This window comes from Zonotrichia albicollis, chromosome 33, assembly GCF_047830755.1.
Source record: "Zonotrichia albicollis isolate bZonAlb1 chromosome 33, bZonAlb1.hap1, whole genome shotgun sequence".
Lineage (NCBI taxonomy): Eukaryota > Metazoa > Chordata > Aves > Passeriformes > Passerellidae > Zonotrichia > Zonotrichia albicollis.
Window position 1 is genome coordinate 2,230,369 of NC_133851.1, and position 24,405 is coordinate 2,254,773.

At 57.4% G+C, this 24,405-nt stretch overlaps 1 protein-coding gene across 1 annotated transcript; it reads left to right on the plus strand.

Annotated features, from left to right (window-relative positions):
- NXPH4 (neurexophilin 4) lies at nucleotides 1-24,027 on the plus strand. Its single transcript, XM_074530926.1, has 2 exons — nucleotides 1-179; nucleotides 21,625-24,027. The coding sequence occupies exons 1-2, from the start codon at nucleotides 129-131 to the stop codon at nucleotides 22,390-22,392; spliced, it is 819 nt and encodes a 272-aa protein (XP_074387027.1). The 5' UTR covers nucleotides 1-128; the 3' UTR covers nucleotides 22,393-24,027.
- The last annotated feature ends 378 nt before the right edge of the window (nucleotides 24,028-24,405 follow it).

Consider the following 24,405-nt stretch of genomic DNA (forward strand, 5'->3'; position numbering starts at 1 on the left):
GATTGGCGGCGCCGCCGAGGCACCGCCCGGCCCCGCAAGTCTCCAACTTTCTTCCAGCCGCCCCTCATCATCATCACCATCATCATCATCACCACCAGCGGGGCCGCCGGTTCTCCCGGAGCCCCGCGATGCTCCGCCGCCGCCTGCCCCTGCTCGGGCCCGGGCTGCTGCTGCTGCAGGTACCGGGGGGGTTCGGGACCACCGGGGGGGCTCCGGGACCACCGGGACCACCGGGGGGGTGCGCGGTTACCGGGAAATTTGGGGGGGGTGGTGCATTATTGGGGGGTGCAGGAGAAATCTGGGGTTCCTGGTACGGGGGGGGGGGTTGTGCTGATTTTTAGGGGGTGTCATGAATTGGTGGGGGGTCGTGCATTATTGGGGGGTCGTGCAGATTTAGGGGTCCGGTTTTGGGGGAGGTTTCGTGGTCTGGGGGGGCTCTGGCAGTCACGTAAAGAACGGAGGTTTGGGGGCTGTCATGAATTGGGGGGGGTCCATGCAGTTATTGGGGGGTGCAGGAGAAATTGGGGGTCCTGGTGAGGGGGGGTCGTGCTGATTTTTGGGGGGGGTCGTGCAGATTTAGGGGTCCGGTGTTGGGGGGGTTTCGTGCATTGGGGGGGCTCTGAAAATCACGAAAAGAACGGAGGTTTGGGGGGGGGTCATACGTGAGTTTGGGGGGGTTCGTGCAGGCGCTGATGGGGGGGTGAACGTGAGAGTTTTATGGGGGGTCCTGCCCCCCCAGCCCAAGCTGGGGCTGTCCCGGAGTTGTGGTGTTGGGGGGGTCCCGTGGTTGGTGAAGCCCCCCCAGATTTGTTTTCTTTCCCCCCCCCCCATTGCAGAGGCGCCGTCTGGCAGGTGCGGGGGGGGGCAGCGAGACGGAACCGGGGGGGGGGGCGGCCACGGATTGGGGGGGGGGGGGTCGGGGGGGCTTGGGGGACCCCCCTGGTCCCGCACCTGCAGCACACCTGGAATGGGCGGGAGAACAAGGGGACCCCCCCATAGTGTTGGGGAGTGAGGGGGGGTCTCCATGCAGGATTTGGGGGGATCCCCACGCAAGATTTGGGGGGGACCCCAAACAGGATTTGGGGGGAGGGGTCCTCAAACACTATTTTGGGGGGGGGTCCCCAGCTGTTCTCTCTGCCCTGAACCCCAAAATCACCTGCGGAGGTGACGCCTCATCCCTGTCCCGACTCCTGCACGGATTTTGGGGGGGGGGGCTTCTCCCACCTCACCCAGAGCCCCCCCCCCAAGCATGGGGAGGACACACGGGGGTCTGGACAGGCCTGGGGGGTTTGGGGGACCCCCCTTTTGCTGCTCGGTGGGCTGCAGCCGCAGAGACCCCCCCTCAATAATGTCCCCCCAATCCCCAAAGCGTGTCCCCCCCATTGGAACCCCTCGGTGGTCAGGATGGGGGGGTGGATGGAGCCCCCCCCCCAGTTTACCCGGAGGGAGGGAGGGAGGGAGGGGGGGTCGCGCTCATCACCCAGCGGATCTGATTCCCTGACACTCCATTTTTACTTTCTGTGTTTCATGAATAAAATCAAACGAGTCAATTCCCTCTCGGGAATTGGATGCACATCAGGGACCCCCCTCCCTTTCCTTCACCCTCCTCCTCCTCCTCTCTGCGCCACCCAAGGCAAAGGCTCCTGTAAGTTGTCCGTCCGTCCGTCTGTCTGTCTGTGGAGTGTGGGGGCGGCTCTGCGTGACCCCCCCTCCCTCCTTTTCCCCGTGTCCATCCATTGCGGAGCATCTGGCGCTGCTGGAGCTGGTTCAAGATAAATGGGTTTGTTTTGATCGAATCCGGAGCGGGGCGCTGCCCTGGCCCCCCCCTCCATCCCCTCCCTGCCCCACCCACACGGGCAGCGGGGATGGGGAGGGGGCTCCGAGCTGGGGAGGGGGCACGGATGTGGTTTGGGGCATGGGGTGGGCGTGAGGGGGGCAGGAACATCCAGGGAGATGCCCTGATCCATTTGGGGTGAGGGTCCAGGACCCCCCTGATCCATTTGGGGTGAGGGTCCAGGACCTCCCTGATCCATTTGGGGTGGGGGTCCAGAGCCAGCCTGACCCGTTTGGGGTGGGGGTCCAGGACCCCCCTGATCCATTTGGGTGGGGGTCCAGAGCCAGCCTGACCCGTTTGGGGTGAGGGTCCAGGACCCCCCTGATCCATTTGGAGTGAGGGTCCAGCACCCCCTTGACCCATTTGTGATAAGGGTTTAGAACCCTCCTGATCCATTTGGGGCGGGGGTCCAGGATCCCCCATATCCATTTAGGGTGGGGGTCCAGAACCCCCCTGACCCATTTGGAGTGAGGGTCCAGGACCCCCTGATCCATTTGGGATGGGGGTCCAGAACCCCCCTGATCCATTTAGGGTGGGGGTCCAGAACTCCCTTGATTCATTTGGGGTGGGGGTCCAGGACCTCTCTCACCCATTTGGGGTGGGGGTCCAGGACTCCCCCCCGTTTGCCAGGGGTCCGGAGGAGTTCGGGCTCTGCCCAGCCCGGTGCCCACCGGGTGCCAGGGGGGCACCGGAGCCGTTCCTGCCGCTCGGCTCTGCGGGACTGTCGGGGAGAAACTTTCCCGGGGTGTTTTGGGGGTCCGGAGGGGGCTGGATTGGTGGGGGGGGACCCCAGGATGTGGAGACCCCCAATCTGTGGGACGCCAGGGTATGGGGACGCCCCGGCGTGGGACCCTCGAGTTTTGGGGACCTCCAAAGTGTGGGACCCCCGGGTGTGAGGACCCTCGAGGTGTGGGATCCCCGATGTGTGAGACCCTCACGGTGTGAGACCCTCGGTGGGTGGGACCCCCGAGATGTGGGGACCCTCAGGATGTGAGGAACCCCAAAGTGTGGGACCCCCAAGCCCCCAAGGTGTGACATCCCCAGCATGTGGAGACCCTCAGGATGTGGGACCTCCGAGTTGTGGGGACCCCCAAAGTGTGGGGACCCTCAGGGTGTGAGACCCCCGGTGTGTGAGACCCCCAGGTTGTTGGACCCTCGAGCTGTGGGACCCCCAAAGTGGTGAACCCCCGAGTTGTGGGGACCCCCACGGTGTGGGACCCCCAGGGTCTGAGACCCCTGAGATGTGGGACCCCCCAGATGTGGGGACCCCCATGGTGTGGGACCCCCAAGGACCCTCTGAGCATCCCCGGGGGTTCCTGCCGGGCCGGTGCCACCCCTGGGTGCCCCTGGCATGGGGTGACCGCACCCAGGCCTGGGCAAGACTCAGCAGAGGAGGAATTGGGCAAAACTGGGTAAGATTGGGCAAAACCAGCAGGACGGAGCCGCGGGTGGGATGGCTGAGTGCCACAGCACGACGGACGCAGCGATGTCTGTCTGTCTGTCTGTCTGTCTGTCTGTCCTTCCTCACCCCGCTCCATCCCAGGACGTGCCCTGGCCACATCCCCGTGCCTCAGTTTCCCTCCTTGCTGGCACGTTCTGTGAACACCTGAGCGTTCCTGGCAGCTTTTCCTTCCCAAATTAACCCTTTGCGGGCCAATCCGGCTGTCTGTGAACACCTGAGTGTCGCTGGCAGCTTTTCCTTCCCAGATTAACCCTTTGCAGCTTTTCCTCCCCGGATTAACCCTTTGCAGGCAAATCCTGCCGTGCGGGTGGCCCGCGATGCCAAACTCATCCACTTTGTCCCTCGCTGTCACCCCGGAGGTGCCACCTGGGTTTGTGACAGATGGTTTTGCTCTCGGCAGCTGCTGCCAGCCCTTTCCACACAAGGACACCCCAATTCCGCCTCTCCAGCTCCTGTTTTTGGGGTGAATTCACCCAAAATTGGGGCTTGGAGGTGTGCAGGATATTTGGGGTCAGAGGAGAGAGGATGTGGGGTTTGTGCGGGGTCGGGGGTCCCTGGGGATGCTGAGCTCCGAGTGCTGGCTGAGCCCCCGGGGCCTGCGGGGCCGGGATGGGCTCTGTGCGCTCCCCGGTACCGTTCCTGTGCCCACCGGTACCGGGATGGGCTCTGGAAATGTCCCGGTACCGGGAGGGGCTCCGTGAATCCCCCGGTACCGGCATGAGCCCCCTGCACCCCCCGGTACCTTCCGGTGCCCACCGGCCCGGGATGGGTTTGGTGCATCCCCCGGTACCGGGATGGGCTCTGGAAATGTCCCGGTACCGGGATGGGCCCCGTGCACCCCTGGTACCGTTCCTGTGCCCACTGGGCCGGGATGGGCCCAGTGCATCCCCCGGTACTGGGACGGGGTTCTGTTCATGCTCCGGTACCAGAAGAGGCTCCGTGCATCCCTCGGTACCGGGATGATCCCCCTGCACGCCCCGGTACCAGAATAAGCTCCGTGAATCTCCCCATACCGGGATGAGCCCTGCGCATTCCCCGGTACCGAGATGGGCTCCGTGCATGTCCCGGTACCGGGATGGGCCCCCTGCACCCCCGGTACCGTTCCTGTGCCCACCGGGCCGGGATGGGCTCAGTGCATCCCCCGGTACCGGGACGAGCCCGCTCCACCCCCGGTACCGTTCCTGCAGCTCCCCGGTACCGGGGTGAGCCCTGTGCATGTCCCTGTACCAGGATGGGCTCAATGCATGGCCCGGTACCGGGATGGGCCCCCTTCACCCCTGGTACCGTTCCTGCAGCTCCCCGATACCGGGGTGAGCCCTGTGCATGTCCCTGTACCGGGATGAGCCCCCTCCACCCCCGGTACCGGGATGGGCTCAATGCATGGCCCGGTACCGGGATGGGCTCAATGCATGGCCTGGTACCGGGATGAGCCCCCTTCACCCCTGGTACCGTTCCTGCAGCTCCCTGGTACCGGGATGGGCTCAATGCATGCCCTGGTACCGGGATGGGCCCTGTGCACCCCCCGGTACCGGGATGGGCCCCCTCCACCCCCGGTACCGTCCCTGCAGCTCCCCCGGTACCGTGGCCGCCGTTGCGGCGGGTGCTGTGTGTGTGCTCAGCATGGCTGAGCTAATCTATCGCCAAACAAACACGCAGTGTTATTCCGAAAGAAGGTTTCCAAGCGACTCATTTCCCTTTTTTTAATAACTCTTCCCTCTGGTGCCCTTTGCACCCCAAGCTGGGAGATTCAATAAGGCTGGAGCCTGGAGCGTGGCTGGCGCAGCCTCGGCGAGGGGGGGGGGAAGCAGAGAATGGGGAAGGGGGGGGCACCCCTGGGTGCCCCCCAGCCAAACCCACCCACCCTGCCCTCCCCGGTGCCGATCTGGTTGGCTTTTATTGCTTTTTCCTATTTTTAATTGCGATTTTTCCCCTGGGGATTGGCAGAGGTGGCCGGGATGGGGAGGGAGGGGGGGGGGCAGCACAGCTGAGCCCCCACCGCTAATCACTAATCACCAATCACACCCTTGCCAATTAACACTCCCGCGTTAATGACTTCGCCCGCTCTTTCTGCATCCTCTCAAGGAGCCCCCCGCCGCCGGTGACCCCAAATTGGAGGGGGGGGGACACCGAGCTGAGCCCCCTCCCCAGCCCCCCCAGGCTGGCCCAGCTCCAGGCTCGCCGCGGTGCCTGGCTCGGCTTTGGAGGGAAATGGCCCAGGAAAGATGAAGCTTCCTCTGCCGCCGCTTGGATTGCTGCTGGAGGAATAATCGCAGCCCCGTGCCCCCCCATTCCCTCCCCTCCCTCCCTCCCTGCTTTTTTTTTCCCTGTTGCAAAAGGAAAGTCATTGTGGAGGAACAGAGCAGGGATGGGAATCGATCCCAAATCAATCCCAAGTTAATCCCAAATCAACCCTGGATCAATCCCGAATCAATCCAAAACCAATTCCAAACCGATCCCAAATCATCCCAAATCAACCCCAAATCAATCCCAAATAATCCCAAATCAATCCTGAATCAATCCCAAATCAGTTCCAAATGAATCCCAAATGAATCCCAAATCAATCCCAAATCCATCCCGAATCAATCCCATATCGATCCCAAATCAACCCCAAATCAATCCCAAATAATCCCAAATCAATCCCGAATCAATCCCAAATAATCCCAAATCAGTTCCAAATGAATTCTAAATGAATTCCAAATGAATCCCAAATCAACCCCAAATCCATCCCGAATCAATCCCATATTGATGCCAAATCAATCCCAAATCAATCCTAAATAGATTCCAATCAATCCCAAATCCATCCCAAATAATCCCAAACCAATTCCAAACCAATTCCAAATCAATCCCAAATCAACCCCAAAAAATCCCAAATCACTGTCTAATCAGTCCCAAATCAATCCCAAATCAATCCCAAATCAATCCCAAATCAATCCCAAATGAATTCCAAATCAATCCCAAATAATCCCAAATCAACCCCGGAATCCATCCCGAATCAATCCCAAATCAATCCCAAATTGATCCCCAAATCAAACACAAATCAACCCCAAATCAGCCCCAAATCAACCCCAAATAATCCCAAATCCATCCCAAATAATCCCAAATCAATCCCAAATCGATCCCAAATCGATCCCAAATCAACCCCAAATCAGTCCCAAATAATCCCAAATCCATCCCAAATCCGTCCCAAATCAATCCCAAATCAATTCCCGATCCCCCGTGCCACCCAGGGTTGGTGTCACACCCAACCTGTCACCAATGGGGGTGACCCCCTCATTGTCCCATTGTCCCCTCGGGGTCTGCAGTAAAACCTCACCTGGCACCTGCCAGAGGAAAACGGGGCTGAAAATCCAACCCTGGGGGGCACCAGGGGGGCACCAAGGGGGTGCCAGGGGGGTCCCAAGGGGCTTTAGGGACATTCCGTGCCCTGCTCCTGGTGGCAGCCAGCACCTGGTCCCTCCTTGTGACCCCAGAGTGCCCCCAATATTTCTGGGGGGGTCTCTTGGAGGGTTTTAACCAAAATCCACTGCGGGGTGAAAATGGGGCTGAATCCAATCCTGGGGGGCACCAGGAGGGTCCCAGGGGGTCCCAGGGGGTGCCAGGGGAGTCCTGGGACCCCCTGGCTGAGGTGGGTCACGGTCCTTGTGACCCCCCAGCACTTCTGGGGGGGTCTCTTGAAGGGTTTTAATCAAAATCCACCGTGGGGTGAAAATGGGGCTGAATCCAACCCTGGGGGGCACCAGGGGGGCACCAAGGAGGTGCCAGGGGGTCCCAAGGGGCTTTAGGGACATTCTGTGCCCTGCTCCTGGTGGCAGCCACCACCTGGTCATTCCTTGTGACCGCAGAGGGTCCCCAATATTTCTGGGGGGTCTCTTGGAGGGTTTTAACCAAAATCCACTGTGGGGTGAAAATGGGGCTGAATCCAAACCTGGGGGGCACCAGGAGGGTCCCAGGGGCTGCCAGGGTGTGCCAGGGGTGCAGGGACATTCTGTCCCCTACTCTTGGTGGGTCTCTTGGAGGGTTTTAATCAAAATTTATTTTGGGGACTTTGCTGGTGCCCCCTAATTCCTGAGGGTGACAGATCCCAGCTGGCACTGGGGATGCCAGGAGGGAATGGGGTGACACCAAGGGGACAACCTGGCATTTCCCCCCTCTCTGGTGACCTTCTCAGTGGCCCTGCCTCATGCAGGGAGGTTGTGGGGGGGGCTGGGATTGGGATTTATGATCCCTCCTGATACGATCTTATAAAATTTCCCGGGCACACTGGAAATTACATTTCCATAGCTCGGGAGCAGCGATCGCGGCGAGCGCCAGTACCTGCCACTTTTATGGCTGCATTTATTGCAATAATAAAGTGAAACGGGGAGGGAAGGGCTGGGGGGTGCCTGGGGGGGAGCAGGAGGTGGGGGATGAGCTGAGGAGGGTTTGGGGTGCCCCAGATTTGGGGGGATTCAGGTGAAGCTGCTGCCTATGTTGCTGGGGTACAGGGATCTTGTTCTGATGGAGGGAAACTGAGGCAGGAACACCCTGAGGGACATCCTGGAGGTGTGGGAGTGACATGGAACCCATCCCTGCTGGCTGTTTGTGCCCACACAAAGGAGTGCGCCCCTGTCCCCTCAGTTTTGGGGGGACGGAACCCATCCCTGCTGGCTGTTTGTCCCCACACAAAGGAGTGTGTCCCTGTCCCCTCGATTTTGGGGGAATTCAGGTGAAGCTGCTGCCTCTCTGCTGAAAAGCGGAATCTGATGGAGGGAAACTGAGGCCGGAGCATCCTGGGGGCTTCCTTTTGCAATAAACCCCAAGTTTTCTTTTATAAAACCCCAAGGAGATGTGGGAGTGACGCGGAACCCATCCCTGCTGTCTGTTTGTCCCCACACCATCCCCATGAGCTCCCTGTGTCCCCCCAATTTTGGGTGGACTCAGGTGAAGCTGCTGCTTCATCTGCTGCAAGAGGGGCAGAGGAATTTTGTTCTGCTGGAGGGAAACTGAGGCAGGAGCATCCTGGGGGCCATCCCTGTCACTGGAGACGTGGAACCCATCCCTGCTGGCTGTTTGTCCCCCCACCATCCCCGAGAGCTGTCCCCTGTCCCCACATCCTCCTCAGTGGGGTGACCACGAGGACCCCCCACCCCATTGACCCCCACAAGGAGCTGAGTCCCCTCAAAACCCAAGCAAGGCTGTTCCAGGCCTGTTGTTCATCTCAGGGAGCTGCTGGGTGACAAACACCCGCCGTCCCCGTCCCTGCCACCCCCGTGTCCCCTCTCTGCCGGTTCTGCTCCCTCCCTCTCCGTTTATCTCCTGTTTTCCCATTCATTCCCTTTTCTCCTCCAGCCCAATGACTCACACAAGCCCCGAATCCTTTGCCTGCCGCCGTCTCCTCCCTTCTATTATATTTTTTTCCTTTTGCTCTTAACAGCACTTTTCCCTTTTTTTCACCCGTGGGGGGAGAAACTCGCCTTGTACATTTATTTATTTTTTTTTTTTCCTCCCAGCTCCTACCTCACCGTGAAGCCCTTAAAAGTAATAAATAAATAAAACAACGGCTGAGGAAAAGAAAAAGGCAGGAAACGAGTGACAGGGAAAAGGAACCAAAACGAAAAAAGAAAGAAGGAGGAGGAGGGAGAGCAAAAAAAAAAAAAGTCCTACTCGGGCTATGAAATATTTATTAGCCAGCGCGTGCCGAGCCCGTTAATAAAGCTGCAACATTTGCATATTTTTTTTTTATTTCTGTCAGAGAGGAGAGAGGTGAATATTTGGGGGGTGAGGGCGCAGCTGATCCAGAGCTGATTGCCCCCTGGCACCCTGAGGGTTCTGGTTCTGCTCCAGGTGACACCAGGGCTTGGGAACATTGGTGTCACCAGGAGTGGGATGCCAGCATGGGGCTGGAAGGACCCTGCGGTGGGTTTGGGTGGCTTTTGGTGGATTTGGTGGATTAGGTTGGATTTGGTGGGTTTGGTTGGGTTTTAGTTGGATTTGGTGAATTTTGTGGGTTGGGAGGATTTGGGTGGGTTTGGAGGATTTGACGAATTTGGTGGATTTCGTGGGTTTGGTGGATTTGGTGGACTTGGTGATTTTGGTTGGGTTGGGTTGGATTTGGTTGGGTTTCGTTGGGTTTAGTTGTATTTGCTGGATTTGGTGGGTTTGGTTGGGTTTTAGTTGGATTTGGTGGATTTGGTGGGTTTGGAGGATTTGGGTGGGTTTGGAGGATTTGACGAATTTGGTGGCTTTAGTGCGTTTGGTGGATTTGGTGAACTTGGTGATTTTGGTTGGGTTGGGTTGGATTTGGTTGGGTTTCATTGGGTTTAGTTGTATTTGCTGGATTTGGTGGGTTTGGTTGGACTTGGTGGATTTGGTGGATTTAGTTGGATTTGGTGAATTTTGTGGGTTTGGTTGGATTTGGTGGGTTTGGTTGGATTTGGTGAATTTGGAGGGTTTGGTTGGGTATCATGGATGAGGTGGATTCAGTTTGATTTGGTGATTTTGATGAATTTGGTGGATTTGGCTGAGCTCATACAGACTCTCCTCTGGTGCCAGGTTCACCTGTTCTGATGCTGGAGCGCCCATACCAGTGCTGGGGTGCCCTTGTCAGTGCTGGGGATGCCTGGCCAATGTTGGGAATGCCCATCCCAATATTGGGGTACTCCTTCCTTGTGCTGGGGGTGCCCATTCTGGTGCTGGGATGCCCATCCCAATATTGGGGTACCCCTTCTTTGTGCTGGGGGTGCCCATTCTGGTGCTGGGATGCCCATCCCAATATTGGGGTACCCCTTCTTTGTGCTGGGGGTGCCCATCCTGGTGTTGGAGGTGCCCATCTCAATGTTGGGGTGCCCCTTCCCAGTGCTGGGGGTGCCCTGGTCAATATTGGGGTGCTGGGGTTGCCTATTCTGGTATTTGGTGTGCCCATTCTGGTTCTGGGGTTCCCATCCCAATGGTGGGGTGCCCATCCTGGTGTTAGGGGTGCCCATCTTGGTGTTTGGGGTGCCCATCTTGGTGTTTGGGGTGCCCATCTCAATGCTGAAGTTGCCTATTCTGGTGTTTGGGGTGCCCTGGTCAATGTTGGAATATCCCTTCTCTGTGTGTGTCACCACGTGCGTGTCACCATGTGCATGTCACTGTATGTGTGTCACCGTGTGTGTGTCACCATGTGTGTGTCACCATGTGTGTGTCACCACGCATGTCACTGCGTGTGTGTCACCGTGTGTGTCACTGTGTGTGCATGCCACTGCGTGTCACCATATGTGTCACCACGCATGTCACTGCGTGTGTGTCACTGTGCATGTGTGTGTCACCACGCATGTCACTGTATGTGTGTCACTGTGCATGTGTGTGTCACCATGTGTACGTCACCACGTGTGTGTCACCGTGTGTGTCACTGTATGCATGTCACTGTGTGTCACCATATGCGTGTCACCACGTGCATGTCACTGTATGTGTGTCACCATGTGTGTGTCCTCTTCTGTGTGTCACCATGTGTGTGTCACTGTGCATGTGTGTGTCACCACGTGTGTGTCACCACGTGTGTGTCACTGTGTGCATGTCACTGTATGTGTGTCACCATGTGTGTGTCCTCTTCTGTGTGTCACCATGTGTGTGTCACCACACGGCCCTGCATGTGTGTCACTGCATGTGTGTCACCATGTGTATGTCACCATGTGTGTGTCACCACGTGTGTGTCACCGTGCGTGTCACTGTGTGCATGTCACTGTATGTGTGTCACCATGTGTGTGTCACCATGTGCATGTCACTGTATGTGTGTCACCATGTGTGTGTCCTCTTCTGTGTGTCACCATGTGTGTGTCACCACACGGCACTGCATGTGTGTCACTGCATGTGTGTCACTGTGCATGTGTGTATCACCACGTGTGTTCACCACGCATGTCACTGCATGTGTGTGTCACCATGTGTACATCACCACATGTGTGTCACTCATGTCACCGTGTGTCACCATATGTGTGTCACCACACGTATGTCACCGTGTGTTGTCACCACGCTTATGCACACACAGCTGCTCTCAGGGCCCTGCAGGACGTGCACAGGTGCCCATGCGCCCCCACCTGCTCTTGCAGCACTGCATGCATTGCACAGCACCCGCTGCCATCCGCTGCACTGCCCGGGCACACCCCTGTGCCACCCACGGGCACAGACACACCCAGACCCTCGGGAGCAGCCACCCCGCAGCCCTCGGTGCTCCCGCTGTAGGACTGTCAGGGGTGGGATGGTCAGGACAGACGGACACGAGAGATCTCTGAAATCAGGGTGTGGAATTTGGGGTTTATTGCAAAGGGCCAAGGGCAGGGAGCTGCTGGGAGCTGCCAGGCACAGCTGGAGCAGGACTGAGAGGAGAGAGGGGGAGAGAGGATGAGAGGGTGAGAATGTAAGGGAGTAAAAAGGTCAGAGAGTGAAAGGGTAAGAGCGTAAGATTCCCGTTCCAATACAATAAATCTTCTTTTCTGTGTTGAATATTCTGATTCTCACTAACCAATCTAGTACAAGATACAAATCCTACAGCATTTCCATTTAGTCTATAAGAATCATTACATTCCCATACTGTGCTACATTTTAAACCCTAAAAACTCATCTTTGGGCCCCTTCTGCCAAGCCTTAAAACTGCTCTTTGGAAACCCTAAAAACTCCTCTTTGGAGTAGTTTTAAACCCTAAAAACTCCTCTTTGGAAACCCTAAAAACTACTCCATATTCTCAAAATCTCTTGCCAGACAATCATATTTATAAGTCTTTCCTGTTCCATCTCCCCCATCATCCTCACCTGTCTGTGTGTCTGTCTGTCCATCCTGGCTCACCTAAACTTGCTTTCATTTCCATCTTGCTTAGAGTTTCCATATTCTCAAAATCAGTCATGTTTATAAGACTTTCCTATTCCATCTTCCCCATCATCCTCACCTGTCTGTGTGTCTGTCTGTGTGTCTGTCTGTCTGTCTGTGACCCCCCTGGCTGTTTTCATTTCAATCTCACTTATATAATTTCCATAATCTCACAAATCTTTCTCCAGACAATCATGTTTACAAGTCCTTCCTGTTCCATCTCCCGCACCATCCTCACCTGTCTGTGTGTCTGTCCGTCTGTGACCGCCCTGGCTCACCTAAACTTGCTGTCATTTCAATCTCACTTCTACAATTTCCATAATCTCACAAATCTTTCCCCAGACAATCCTGTTTACAAATCCTTCCCGTTCCATCTCCCGCACCATCCTCACCTGTCTGTCTGTGTGTCTGTCTGTGTGTCTGTCTGTGTGTCTGTCTGTCTGTCTGTGACCCCCCTGGCTGCTTTCATTTCAATCTCACATATATAATTTCCATAATCTCACAAATCTTTGGCCAGACAATCCTGTTTACAAGTCCTTCCCGTTCCATCTCCCGCACCATCCTCACCCTGCCGGCCACGCCTGGGCTCTCCGGGCGGCTCCCGCAGCCCCGCGGAGCCGCAGCGGCAGCGCCGGGAGATGAATGGGAGCTGTCACAGGCACCTTGTTTGCCGCTAACCTTTGGAAATGCCACGGCGCCCCCGGGCCGAGGCTGCCGGGGGGAGCGGCCCCGCCGGGATTGTCGCTCTGCGCCTCCAATTAATCTCCCGGTGCTAACGAAGGAGCCGGGTGACAGGGAGGGGATGAGCCCGAGGCCGTGGGGAGAGAGGGGGAACCACGAGGAGGGAGAGGGGGAGGATGACAGGGGGTGGGGATAGGGGGGGACAGGGATGGGAACAGGATGGGGACGGGGGGGAAAGGGGATGGGACAGGGTGATGGTAATGGGGCCATGATGGTGGTAATCATGGGACAGGGTGGGGACAGGGATGGGGGCAGTGGGAAAGGAGATGGGGACAGGGTGGGAAAGGGGATGGGGACAGGGTGGGGACAGGAGGGGAAAGGGGATGGGAGAGGGTGATGGTAATGGGGACATGATGGTGGTAATCATGGGACAGAGTGGGGACAGGGATGGGGGCAGTGGGAAAGGGGGTGGGGATAGGGTGGGGACAGGGTGGGGACAGGGTGGGAAAGGGGATGGGGACAGGGTGAGGACAGGAGGGGAAAGGGGATGGGGATAGGGTGGGGACAGGGTGAGGACAGGAGGGGAAAGGGGATGGGGACAGGGTGATGGTAATGGGGACATGATGGTGGTAATCATGGGACAGGGTGGGGACAGGGATGGGGACAGTGGGAAAGGGGATGGGACAGGATGGGAAAGGGGATGGGGACAGGGTGGGAAAGGGGATGGGGACAGGGTGGGGACAGGGTGGGTACAAGGGGGGAAAGGGGATGGGGACAGGGTGGGGACAGGAGGGGAAAGGGGATGGGGACAGGGTGGGAAAGGGGATGGGGATAGGGTGGGGACAGGAGGGGAAAGGGGATGGGACAAGGTGATGGTAATGGGGACATGATGGTGGTAATCATGGGACAGGGTGGGGACAGGGATGGGGGCAGTGGGAAAGGGGATGGGACAGGGTGGGGACAGGGGGGGAAAGGGGGGGACAGGGTGATGGTAATGGGGCCATGATGGTGGTAATCATGGGACAGGGTGGGGACAGGGATGGGGACAGTGGGAAAGGGGATGGGACAGGATGGGAAAGGGGATGGAGACAGGGTGAGGACAGGTGTCCCTCACCCTAAACCAGGACAACAGGGATGAGGACAGGGTGGGGACAGGGTGGTGGTAATAATGTGGAGAGGGTGGTGGCATTAATGAGGGCAGGGTGGAGGTATTAATGGGGACAGGGTGGGAAAGGGGATGGGGACAGGATGGGGACAGGATGGCAGTAGGGATGGGGACAGGATGGTGACAATAATGGGGACAGAAGGGTGGTATTAATGGGGAAAGGGTGATGGTATTAATGGGGGCAACGTGATGTTATTAATGAGGACAGGATGGCAGTAGGGTTGGGGACAGGGTGATGGTAATAATGGGGGTAGGATGGAAACGGGGATGGGGACAGGGTGGGGACAGGATGGTGGCATTAATGGGGGCAGGATGGTAACAATAATAGGGACAGACTGGTGGTAGGGACAGGAGCAGGCTGGTGGTACTAATGGGGGCAAGGTGGTGATATTAATGGGGACAGGATGGGAAAGGGGATGGGGACAGGGATGGGGACAGGCTGGCAGTAGGAACAGGGATAGGATGATGGTATTAATGGGGACAGGATGGTGGTGGGACAGGGACAGGTTGATGGTACTAGTGGGGACAGGGTGGTGACATTAATGGGGACGGGGTGGGAAAGGGGATGGGGACAGGATGGCAGGAGGGATGGGGAGAGAGTGATGGCAATCATGGGGACAGACTGGTGGGAGGGATGGGGACAGGGATGTGATATTAATGGGGACAGGCTGGTGGCAATAATGGGGAGAAGGTGGTGGTGGGGATGGGGGCAGGGGAGGGACAGAAACAGGCTGGTGGTATTAATGGGGGCAGTGTGGTGCTAATAATGGGGACAGAGCGGTGCTAGGAACAGAAAGAGGCTGACGGTGGGCATGGAGACAGACTGGCCATGGGGACAGGCACAGGCTGGCTCTAGGAATGGAAACAGGTTGGCAGCAGAGCTGGGGACAAGCCTGGCACAGGGACAGGTGTTGGTGGCAGCGAGGCCTTTGCTGGGGCTGTCATCATTCCCAGCCCCTCTCTCGGGGTGCTGGAGCTCATCCCAACCCATCCAAGCCCCCTGAACCCCCCCTTCCCTCCACCAAGGTGACCGAGGCTCTCTGGGGAGCAGCTGACGGCGCCTGGCCCCGGCAGCAAATGGGATGTGAGTGGCCATCAGCGCCGGGCCTGACAAACCAAATTGATGCCGAAGGCACCGAGAGCCTTCCCCGGTCCCTGTGCAGCCGCCTCCGGCCCTTCCCGCAGCCCTGCCCGCTCCGGGGGCGCCACGCGGGGCCTGCGGACACACGGGGGGTGGAGAGCAGCTAAAGCAGGGAACGATGCTGGGGGATGAGGATGAGGATGAGGATGAGGATGAGGATGAGGATGAGGATGAGGATGAGGATGAGGATGGGGTGAGGAGGGGAGGGAGGATGAAAATGAGAGCGAGAATGAGGAGGGGGGCAAGGAGACGGGTGAGGATGAAGAGGGGGGTGAGGATGACGAGAGGATGAAAATGAGAATGAGGATGAGGAGGGGGGTGAGGATGAAGATGAGGGTGAGAATGAGGAGGGGGGCAAGGAGGTGGGTGAGGATGAGGATGAGGATGAGGTTGAGGAGGGGGTGAGGATGAGGATGGGGTGAGGATGAGCAGGGGGGTGAGGAGGAGATGAGGTTGAGGATGGCAATGAGGATGAAGATGAGGAGGGGGGTGAGGATGAGAATGAGGATGAGGAGGAGGGGGTGAAGAGGGGGCTGAGGACGAGGATGAGCAGGGGATGAGGATGAGGAGTGGGTGAGGATGAGCAGGGTGTGAAGATGAGGAGGGGGGCGAGGATGAGGATGAGGATGAGGATGAGCAGGGGGTGAAGATGAGGAGGGGGGCGAGGGCGAGGGCGAGGATGAGGATGAGGATGAGGATGAGGATGAGCAGGGGGTGAGGATGAGGAGGGGGGGTGAGGAAGGGAGCTGTGTAAATGCAGCCGTGCGTGTGACAGTGAAAAACAACATCTCAGGTAACCTGTGCGGCAGCAGAGCCGCTCACTGGCCAATGCTGAGAACAGAGCGGGAGGGGGGCGGCACTGAGACCCCCCAAAGCACGTCCAGGAGGGCACAGAGACCCCCCCAAGGCGTGTCCAGGCGGTTTAGGGACACTGGGGACAGGGATGGGGACAGGGAGGGAAAGGGGATGGGGACAGGGTGGGGACAGCGATGGGGACAGGATGATGGTAATAACGGGGACAGGATGGGAAAGGGGATGTGTCCAGGAGGGCACTGAGACCCCCCCAAGCCATGCCCAGAAGGTTCAGGGGAACTGAGACCCCCCCAAGATGTGTCCAGGCAGTTCTGGGGCACTGGGGACAGGGTGGGAGAGGGGATGGGGACAGGATGGGGACAGGATGGGGACAGGGATGGGGACAGGGATGGGGATTGGGATGGGGACAGGGTGATGCTAATAACGGGGACAGGATGGGAATGGGGATATATCCAGGAGGTTCAGGGGCACTGAGAACCCCCCAAGGCGTGTCCAGGAGGTTCAGGAGCACTGGGGACAGGGATGGGGACAGGATGGGGAAAGAGTGGGAGAGGGGACGGGGACAGGGGATGGGGACGGGACAGGGGTGGGGACAGGATGGGAAAGGGGATATATCCAGGAGGTTCAGGAGCACTGAGATCCCCCCAAGGCGTGTCCAGGAGATTCAGGAGCACGTCCACACCCCGACAGGAGGCACCGAGCAGGAACACGAACATGAATATTTAACGCGAGGTGTTCCGCACCTGCCCTGAATGCCGACAGGGGGGTGACCTTGGCTCCCCCAAACCTCCCCGTCCCTGCTCCCCCCGCCCGCTCCGAGCCCCCTCGGCCCAGCAGGGCTCGGCGGGGGCTGCGGGGGTCCCCCCGCGCTGCCGGTGCCGCGATCGATCGCTCCGGGCTGCAGCGCTGCTCTGCAATTCCCTTTCATCCCCCGGCAGCTCCTGCGCAGGGGTTGGGGGGATTGGGGGGGTGCCAGGCTGGCCCCGAGACCGCGGGGGTTTGGGCACCTCTGTTCCTGCAGGGATGGGGGGGGGGGTTTGCTCTATCCGTGCCCCCCCAGCCCCTGGATCTGTCGCACAACGAGTGTCTGTCTGTCCGTCTGTCCCCCTGTGCTCCACTGCCTGCCCATCCCTGTCCCATCCCTGTCCCCTCCCTGTCCCCCCCGTCTCATCCTCGTCCCTTCCCCAAGTGTCTGTCTGTCCCGCTCTGCTTCCACTGCCTGTCCCATCCCCGTCCCCTCCCTGTCCCTCCCTATCCCTCCCGTTCCTCCCTGTCCCATCCCTGTCCCCTCCTGTCCCATCCATGACCCTTCCCTGTCCCATCCCTGTCCCTTCCTGCCCTTCCCTATCCCTCCCTGTCCCATCCGTGTCCCCTCCCTGTCCCCTTCCCTGCCATTCCCATCGCAGCCTCTTCCAACCCAACCCCATCACGCCGCACAGGGGGGCCTGGAAAAGGGAAACTGAGGCAGGGGAGGAAGGGCAGAGGCACCTGCGGCACGGCCTTGGCTCCCAGCCCTGGCTGAGATGGAAATTCAGAGCTCAGAAACTTCCAGAAAGCCTTCCCGGAGGTGGGGGCTCGGCAGGATGAGCTGCTGTGCCCGATCCCCCTGGGCTGGGAACCCCAGATTTGGGGGGCTGGCAGCGGGGTGTGAGGGGTCCCAGCCCCGATGGGTGCAGAGATGGGGTGCAGACCCCACCCCTCTCAGCTTGGGGGGTTCCCCCTCTCCCTCTCCCCTCGTTATCATCTCCCCATCGCGGTGCTGCCCCTCCCTCTCCGGCTGACTAAGGGCGCCCGGCTTTGAAGCTGCGTTGAAAAATAGATAAGGGAGAGGCAGAGCCGAGCCGGGAGAGAGCCGGGGGGAGCGGGGGATGGCCGGGATGGGGGTGCGGGGATGGAGCTGAGCTGCGGCTCGGCAGCACCCCCCGAGGGGCTGGGACACCCCAAAGGGGCTGAGAGACCCCAAATGGGCTGAGAGACCCCAAATCCCCTTCCCACAGAGTTGGTGGGGCTGACCAGGGTTCCTCTCTCTGAGCAGATTTAGGAGCTCAGTCTGGCACAGCTTGGGGGGGGACCCAGGGATGGATCAGATGCAGCTTTACATTCCCCCCGGCCCCCTTAATGGGCTGAAAGACCCCAAATCCCCTTCCCATGGACGTGGTGTGGCCTCATGTCCTGCCCAGGGTTCCTCTCTTTGGTACAGCACAAGCAGAGCAGATTCAGGAGCCCAGCCTGGCACAGCTCGGGGGGTGCAGGGATGGAGCTGAGCTGCGGCTCTGCAACACCCCCCGAGGGGCTGAGGGACCCCAAATGGGCTGATGTGGCGCCACGGATGTGGCGGGGCTGCACTCCCTACCCAGGGCTCCTCTCTCAGAGCAGATTTAGGAACCCATCCTGGCACAACCAGAGCAGATTTAGGAGCCCAGCCTGGCACAGCCAGAGCAGAATTAGAGGCTCAGCCTGGCACAACCAGAGCAGGTTTAGGAGCCAATCCTGGGACATCCAGAGCAGGTTTAGGACCCCATCCTGGCACAACCAGAGCAGATTTAGGAGCCCAGCCTGGCACAACCAGAGCAGGTTTAGGACCCCATCCTGGCACAACCAGAGCAGATTTAGGAGCCCAGCCTGGCACAACCAGAGCAGGTTTAGGACCCCATCCTGGCACAACCAGAGCAGATTTAGGAGCCCAGCCTGGCACAACCAGAGCAGGTTTAGAGGCTCAGCCTGGCAGAGCCAGAGCAGAATTAGAGGCTCAGCCTGGCACAGCCAGAGCAGAATTAGAGGCTCAGCCTGGCAGAGCCAGAGCAGATTTAGGGGCCCAGCTTGGCACAACCAGAGCAGGTTTAAGGGCTCAGCGTGGCACAGCCAGAGCAGGTTTAAGGGCCCAGCCTGGCACAACCAGAGCAGATTTAGGAGCCCAGCCTGGCACAACCAGAGCAGATTTAGAGGTTCAGCCTGGCACAACCAGAGCAGATTTAGAGGCTCAGCCTGGCACAACCAGAGCAGATTTAGGAGTCCAGCCTGGCACAACCAGAGCAGATTTAGAGGTTCAGCCTGGCACAGCCAGAGCAGATTTAAGGGCTCAGCCTGGCACAGCCAGAGCAGGTTTAGGAGCCCAGCCTGGCACAACCAGAGCACATTTAGAGGCCCATCCTGGCACAACCAGAGCAGATTTAGGAGCCCAGCCTGGCACAGCCAGAGCAGGTTTAGGAGCCCAGCCTGGCACAACCAGAGCAGGTTTAGAGGCTCAGCCTGGCACAACCAGAGCAGATTTAGAGGCTCAGCCTGGCACAACCAGAGCAGGTTTAGGAACCCTGGCACAGCTTGGGGGGGTCCCAGGGATGGCTCAGATCATCCCTTCACTCTTCACTCTTAATTCTTCTCCAAGGAAAAATCCACTCTAATGAACGGAATTTAGGGCAATTGAAAAAAGGTCCAAGCTCCTTTAAAAAATAAAATAATCTCTGTTTTAGAGGCATCCTGCTCCTCCTTTTAAAAATAATCTTTATTGTAGATCCTTTAAAAAATAAAATCATCTCGAATCAAAGAATTTCTTTTATAAATTATTTTATTTTCTAAAATTAATATTTTATTGAATTATTTTATTATATTTATTTTGATTCTATTTTTTAAAACTAATATCAAAATTAATCTTTCATTTTATAAAATTTAAAAAATTATTTTAGAGCCATCCAGCTCCTCCTTTAAAAAATCAAATTATTTCTTTTATAAATTAATATTTTTATTTTATAAAATCAATATTTTATTATAGAATTTTAATATATTTTATATAATTTTTATTTATTTATTAATAATATATTTATTTTATTTTATTATATTTTGAATTATATTTTTATCTATTTTTAATATTTTATGTATTATATATTTTATTATATTTTAAATGGATATTAAAATTAATATTTTATTTTATAAAATCGATGTTTTATTATATAATTTTATTGTATTTATTTTGATGATAATTTAAAATTTGTGTTAAATTAATATTTTATTTTATAAAAATTATATTTCTATTATATAATTTTATTATATTTATTTTGATGATATTTTAAAAAAATAATATTAAAATTAATACTTTATTTTATAAAATAAAAAATATTTTAGAGCCATGATGCCAGCATCACCCCCAGCAATGACAGGAGCCATTCCGTGATCATACCTCGATTTTCCAGCCCCCCCAGCCCCTCCAGCTGGTGCCCGTGCCCATCTTCCCCTCCCCGCTCCCCCTGCGGGGCTCCAGGTGACCCCGAGCAGCTCCGGGTGACAGTGATTGACGAGCCCGGGGCTGCCGCGGCAGCTGGCGGGGCACGAGGGCACGGCGGGCACCCCGCGAGGATGAGGAGGGGGCACGGGGGTGAGGGACAGGGGTGGGGGCCCGGGGTGGGGCTGGCAGCTGGATCTGAGCGCGGGTGGCAGTGCCAGGGACAGGGGGGGAACTCGGAGATGGAGCCTCTGGTCCCAGCCCAGCTGGTGCAGGTGGGAGGATGAGGAGGGAGGAGGAAGGAGAGGATGAGGAGGCTGCAGGAAGGAGGATGTGGAAGGGGCTGTAGGTAGGAGGATGAAGAGGGTGCAGGCAGGAGGATGAGGAGGGTTCCGGTGGGAGGAAGAGGAGGGAGGAGTAGGTAAGAGGATGGAGAGGATGCAGGGGATGAGGAGGGAGGAGGTGGGAGAGGATGAGGAGGGTGCAGACAGAGGGGTGAGGAGGGTTCGGGTGAGACGATGAGGAGGGAGAAGTAGGTAAGAGGATGAGGAGGGTGCAGGCAGAGGGCTGTCGGTAGGAGGATGAGGAGGGTTCAGGTGAGAGGAAGAGGAGGGAGGAGTAGGTAGGAGGATGAGGAGAGTGCAGGAGAGAGGATGAGGATGGAAGAGTAGCGAGAGGATGAGGAGGGAGGAGGAAGGAGGAGAGGGGAGAGTAGGGAGAGGACAAGGAGGATGCAGGAAGGAGGATGAGGAGGGTGCAGGCAGAGGGATGAGGAAGGGGCCGTCGGTAGGAGGATGAGGAGGGTTCAGGTAAGAGGATGAGGAGGGAGAAGCAGGTAGAGGATGAGGAGGGTGCAGCAGTGACGAGGAGGGTTCAGGTGGGAGGATGAGGAAGGTGCAGGCAGGAGATGAGGAGGGTGCAGACAGAGGGATGAGGAAGGAGCTGTAGGTAGAGGATGAGCAGGGTGCGTGCAGGAGGATGAGGAAGGTGCAGGCAGAAGGATCAGGAGGGTTCAGGTGGGAGGAAGAGGAGGGAGGAGCAGGTAGAGGAGAGGAAGGTGCTGTATGCAGGAGGATGAGGAGGGTGCAGGAGAGGATGAGGCAGAGTGACGAGGAAGGCGCTGCAGGTAGGAGGATGAGGAGGGTGCAGACAGAAGGATGAGGAAGGGGCTGTAGGCAGAAGATGAGGAAGGAGGAGCAGGTAGAAAATGAGGAGGGCGCAGGCAGAGGGATGAGGAGGGTGCAGGAAGGACGATGAGTAGGGGGCTGTAGGTAGGAGGATGAGGAGGGGGCTGTAGGTAGGAGGATGAGGAGGGTGCAGGAAGGACGATGAGGAGAGGGCTGTAGGTAGGAGGATGAGGAGGGGGCTGTAGGTAGGAGGAAGAGCAGGGTGCATGCAGGAGAATGAGGAGGGAGAAGCAGGGAGAGGATGAGGAGGGCACAGGCAGAGTGAGGAAGGCCACCAGCACATCTCACCCCCTCTCCCCTCTCCCCAGACCGTGTGTGCCGGCGGCCACCTCCCCAAAGCCCTGGGCTACCTGGAGATGGGCACCTCAGCCCTCCTCAAGGACGTCCCCTACGGCGCCCTGAACCCGCCGGCGCTCAACCCCGGGCACCTGATCCCGGCAGAGCCCCCCAGGGTGGGCACGGGGGTCCCGGCTGGCACCTCCCACAGCCCCTGGCACTGGCAGAAGAACCAAACATCCCTGGAAGCCCCGAACCCCCGCGCCCACCGCAAGCCCAGCCTCAAATCCAGCCGCGCCAAGAAGATTTTCGGCTGGGGCGATTTCTACTTCAACATCAAAACGCTCAAGTTCAGCCTCCTGGTGACGGGCAAGATCGTCGACCACATCAACGGCACCTTCAGCGTTTACTTCAGACACAACTCCTCCAGCCTGGGCAACGTCTCCGTCAGCATCGTGCCGCCCTCCAAGGCCGTGGGCTTCGAGGTGGTGGTGCCAGCCCTGCCAGGGCCGGCTCTGCGTGCCCAGCAGAGCACCCTGCCCGAGGGGCGCCCGGCCAAGGCGCTCAACTGCCACGTGGAGTACGAGAAAACCAACAGGGCCAGGAAGAACAAGCCGTGCCTCTACGATCCCTCCAAGGTTTGCTTCACCGAGCACACGCAGAGCCACGCGGCCTGGCTCTGCTCCAAGCCCTTCAAGGTCATCTGCATCTTCATCTCCTTCCTCAGCATCGACTACAAGCTGGTGCAGAAGGTCTGTCCCGACTACAACTTCCAGCAGGAAAATCCTTATTTTGGTTGATGGCAGTGGGACAGGGGCATTTGGGGGTCCTTGTTACCCCCTTGAGAGCCTCCTCTTCATCACTGTGACCTTCAAGGTCATCTGCATCTTCATCTCCTTCCTCAGCATCCATGGTGCAGAAGGTCTGTCCTGACTCAAACTTCCAGTAGGAAAATCCTTATTTTGGTTGATGGCAGTGGGGCAGTGAATGTGGTGGCACTTGGGGGTCTCCTCTTCATCACTGTGACCTTCAAGGTCTTCTGCATCTTCATCTCCTTCCTCAGCATCCATGGTGCAGAAGGTCTGTCCTGACTAAAACTTCCAGCAGGAAAATCCTTATTTCGGCTGATGGCAGTGGGGCAATGGATTTGGTGGTACTTGGGGTCCCTGTCAGCCTCCTCTTCATCACTCTGACCTTCAAGGTCACAGGAGCCTCCTCTTCATCACTGACCTTCAAGGCCATCTGCATCTTCATCTCCTTCCTCACCATCGATTAATCGATTACAAGCTGGTGCAGAAGGTCTGTCCTGACTACAACTTCCAGCAGGAAAATCCTTATTTTGGCTGATGGCAGTGGGGCAGGGTTTTGGTGGCACCCACAGGAGCCTTTTCTCCTCCTCTTCATCACTGTGTCCTTCAGGGTCCTCTGCATCTTCATCTCCTTCCTCAGCATCGATTACAAGCTGGTGCAGAAGGTCTGTCCCGACTACAACTTCCAGCAGGAAAATCCCCATTTTCAGCAAGAAAATCCCAATTTTGGCTGATGGCAGCAGGACAGCGGGGGGTTGGTGGCACTTTGGTGGCACTTGGCACCTTGTCACCCCCACTGCAGCCTCCTCTTCATCACTCCAAGCCCTTCAAGGGCATCTACATCTTCATCTCCTTCCTCAGCATCAACTACAAGCTGGTGCAGAAGGTTACAACTTCCAGCAAGAAAATCCCAATTTTGGCTGATGGCAGCGGGACAGGGGGTGTTTGGTGGCATTTGGGGGTCCCTGTCACCCCCTCTGCAGCCTCCTCTTCATCACTCCGTGCTGGGTTGTGGGTGCTGGGGGTCCTGGACCCCACCCAAAGCTGTTCCATCATTGGGGTTCAGTTGGGGCCAGGGTTTCACCCCGAAATTACATCCCAGCCCTGCAGCACAATGGGGTACAGGCAGTTCTGGGGGTCCCACCCATCCACTGGGACCCCATCATTGGGGTACACCATCCACTGAGACCCCATCCCTGCAGCCCCCCATTCTGGGGTACAGCCAGTTCTGGGGGTCTGACCCACCCAGCCAGTTCTGGGGGTCCCCTCCACTCACTGAGACCCCATTACTGGGGTACAGGCAGTTCTGGGGGTCCCCTCCATCCCCCGAGACCCCATCATTGGGGTACACCTGTTTAGGGGTCCCCTCTATGCCCAGAGATCCCATAATTGGGATACAATGTTGATGTTTTTGGGGATCCCCCATTGAGACCCCATCACTGCAGCCCCACATACCTGGGGTACCCCTGTTCTGGGGGTCCTCTCCATCCCTTGAGACCCCATAATTGGGGTACAGGCAGTTCTTGGGGTCCCCTCCACTTCCTGAGACCCATCACTGCAGCCCCCCATTCTGGGGTACACCTTTTTTTTGGGGGGGTCCCTTCCACCCCCTTAAATCCCTTAATTGGGGTACGCCTGTCCTGGAGGTCCCACCCACTCACTGAGACCTCATCAGTGCAGCCCCCCATTCTGGGGTACACCTCTTTTTGGGGGTCCCCTCCATCCCCTGAGACCCATAACTAGTGTACAGCCAGGTCTGGGGGTCCTTATTGAGACCCCAGCACTGCACCCCCCCATCACTGGGGTACATCTGATTTTGGGGGTCCCCCCTTGAGACCCCTCCACCTCCTGAGACCCCATAATTGGGGTACATCTGTTCTGGGGGTCACCCATTGAGATCCCAGCACTGCAGCCCCTCATTCTGGGGTACCCCCATTTTTGGGGTCCCCCATTGAGACCCATCATTGGGGTACACCTGTTTTGGGGGTCCCAGCCCCTTCCCCT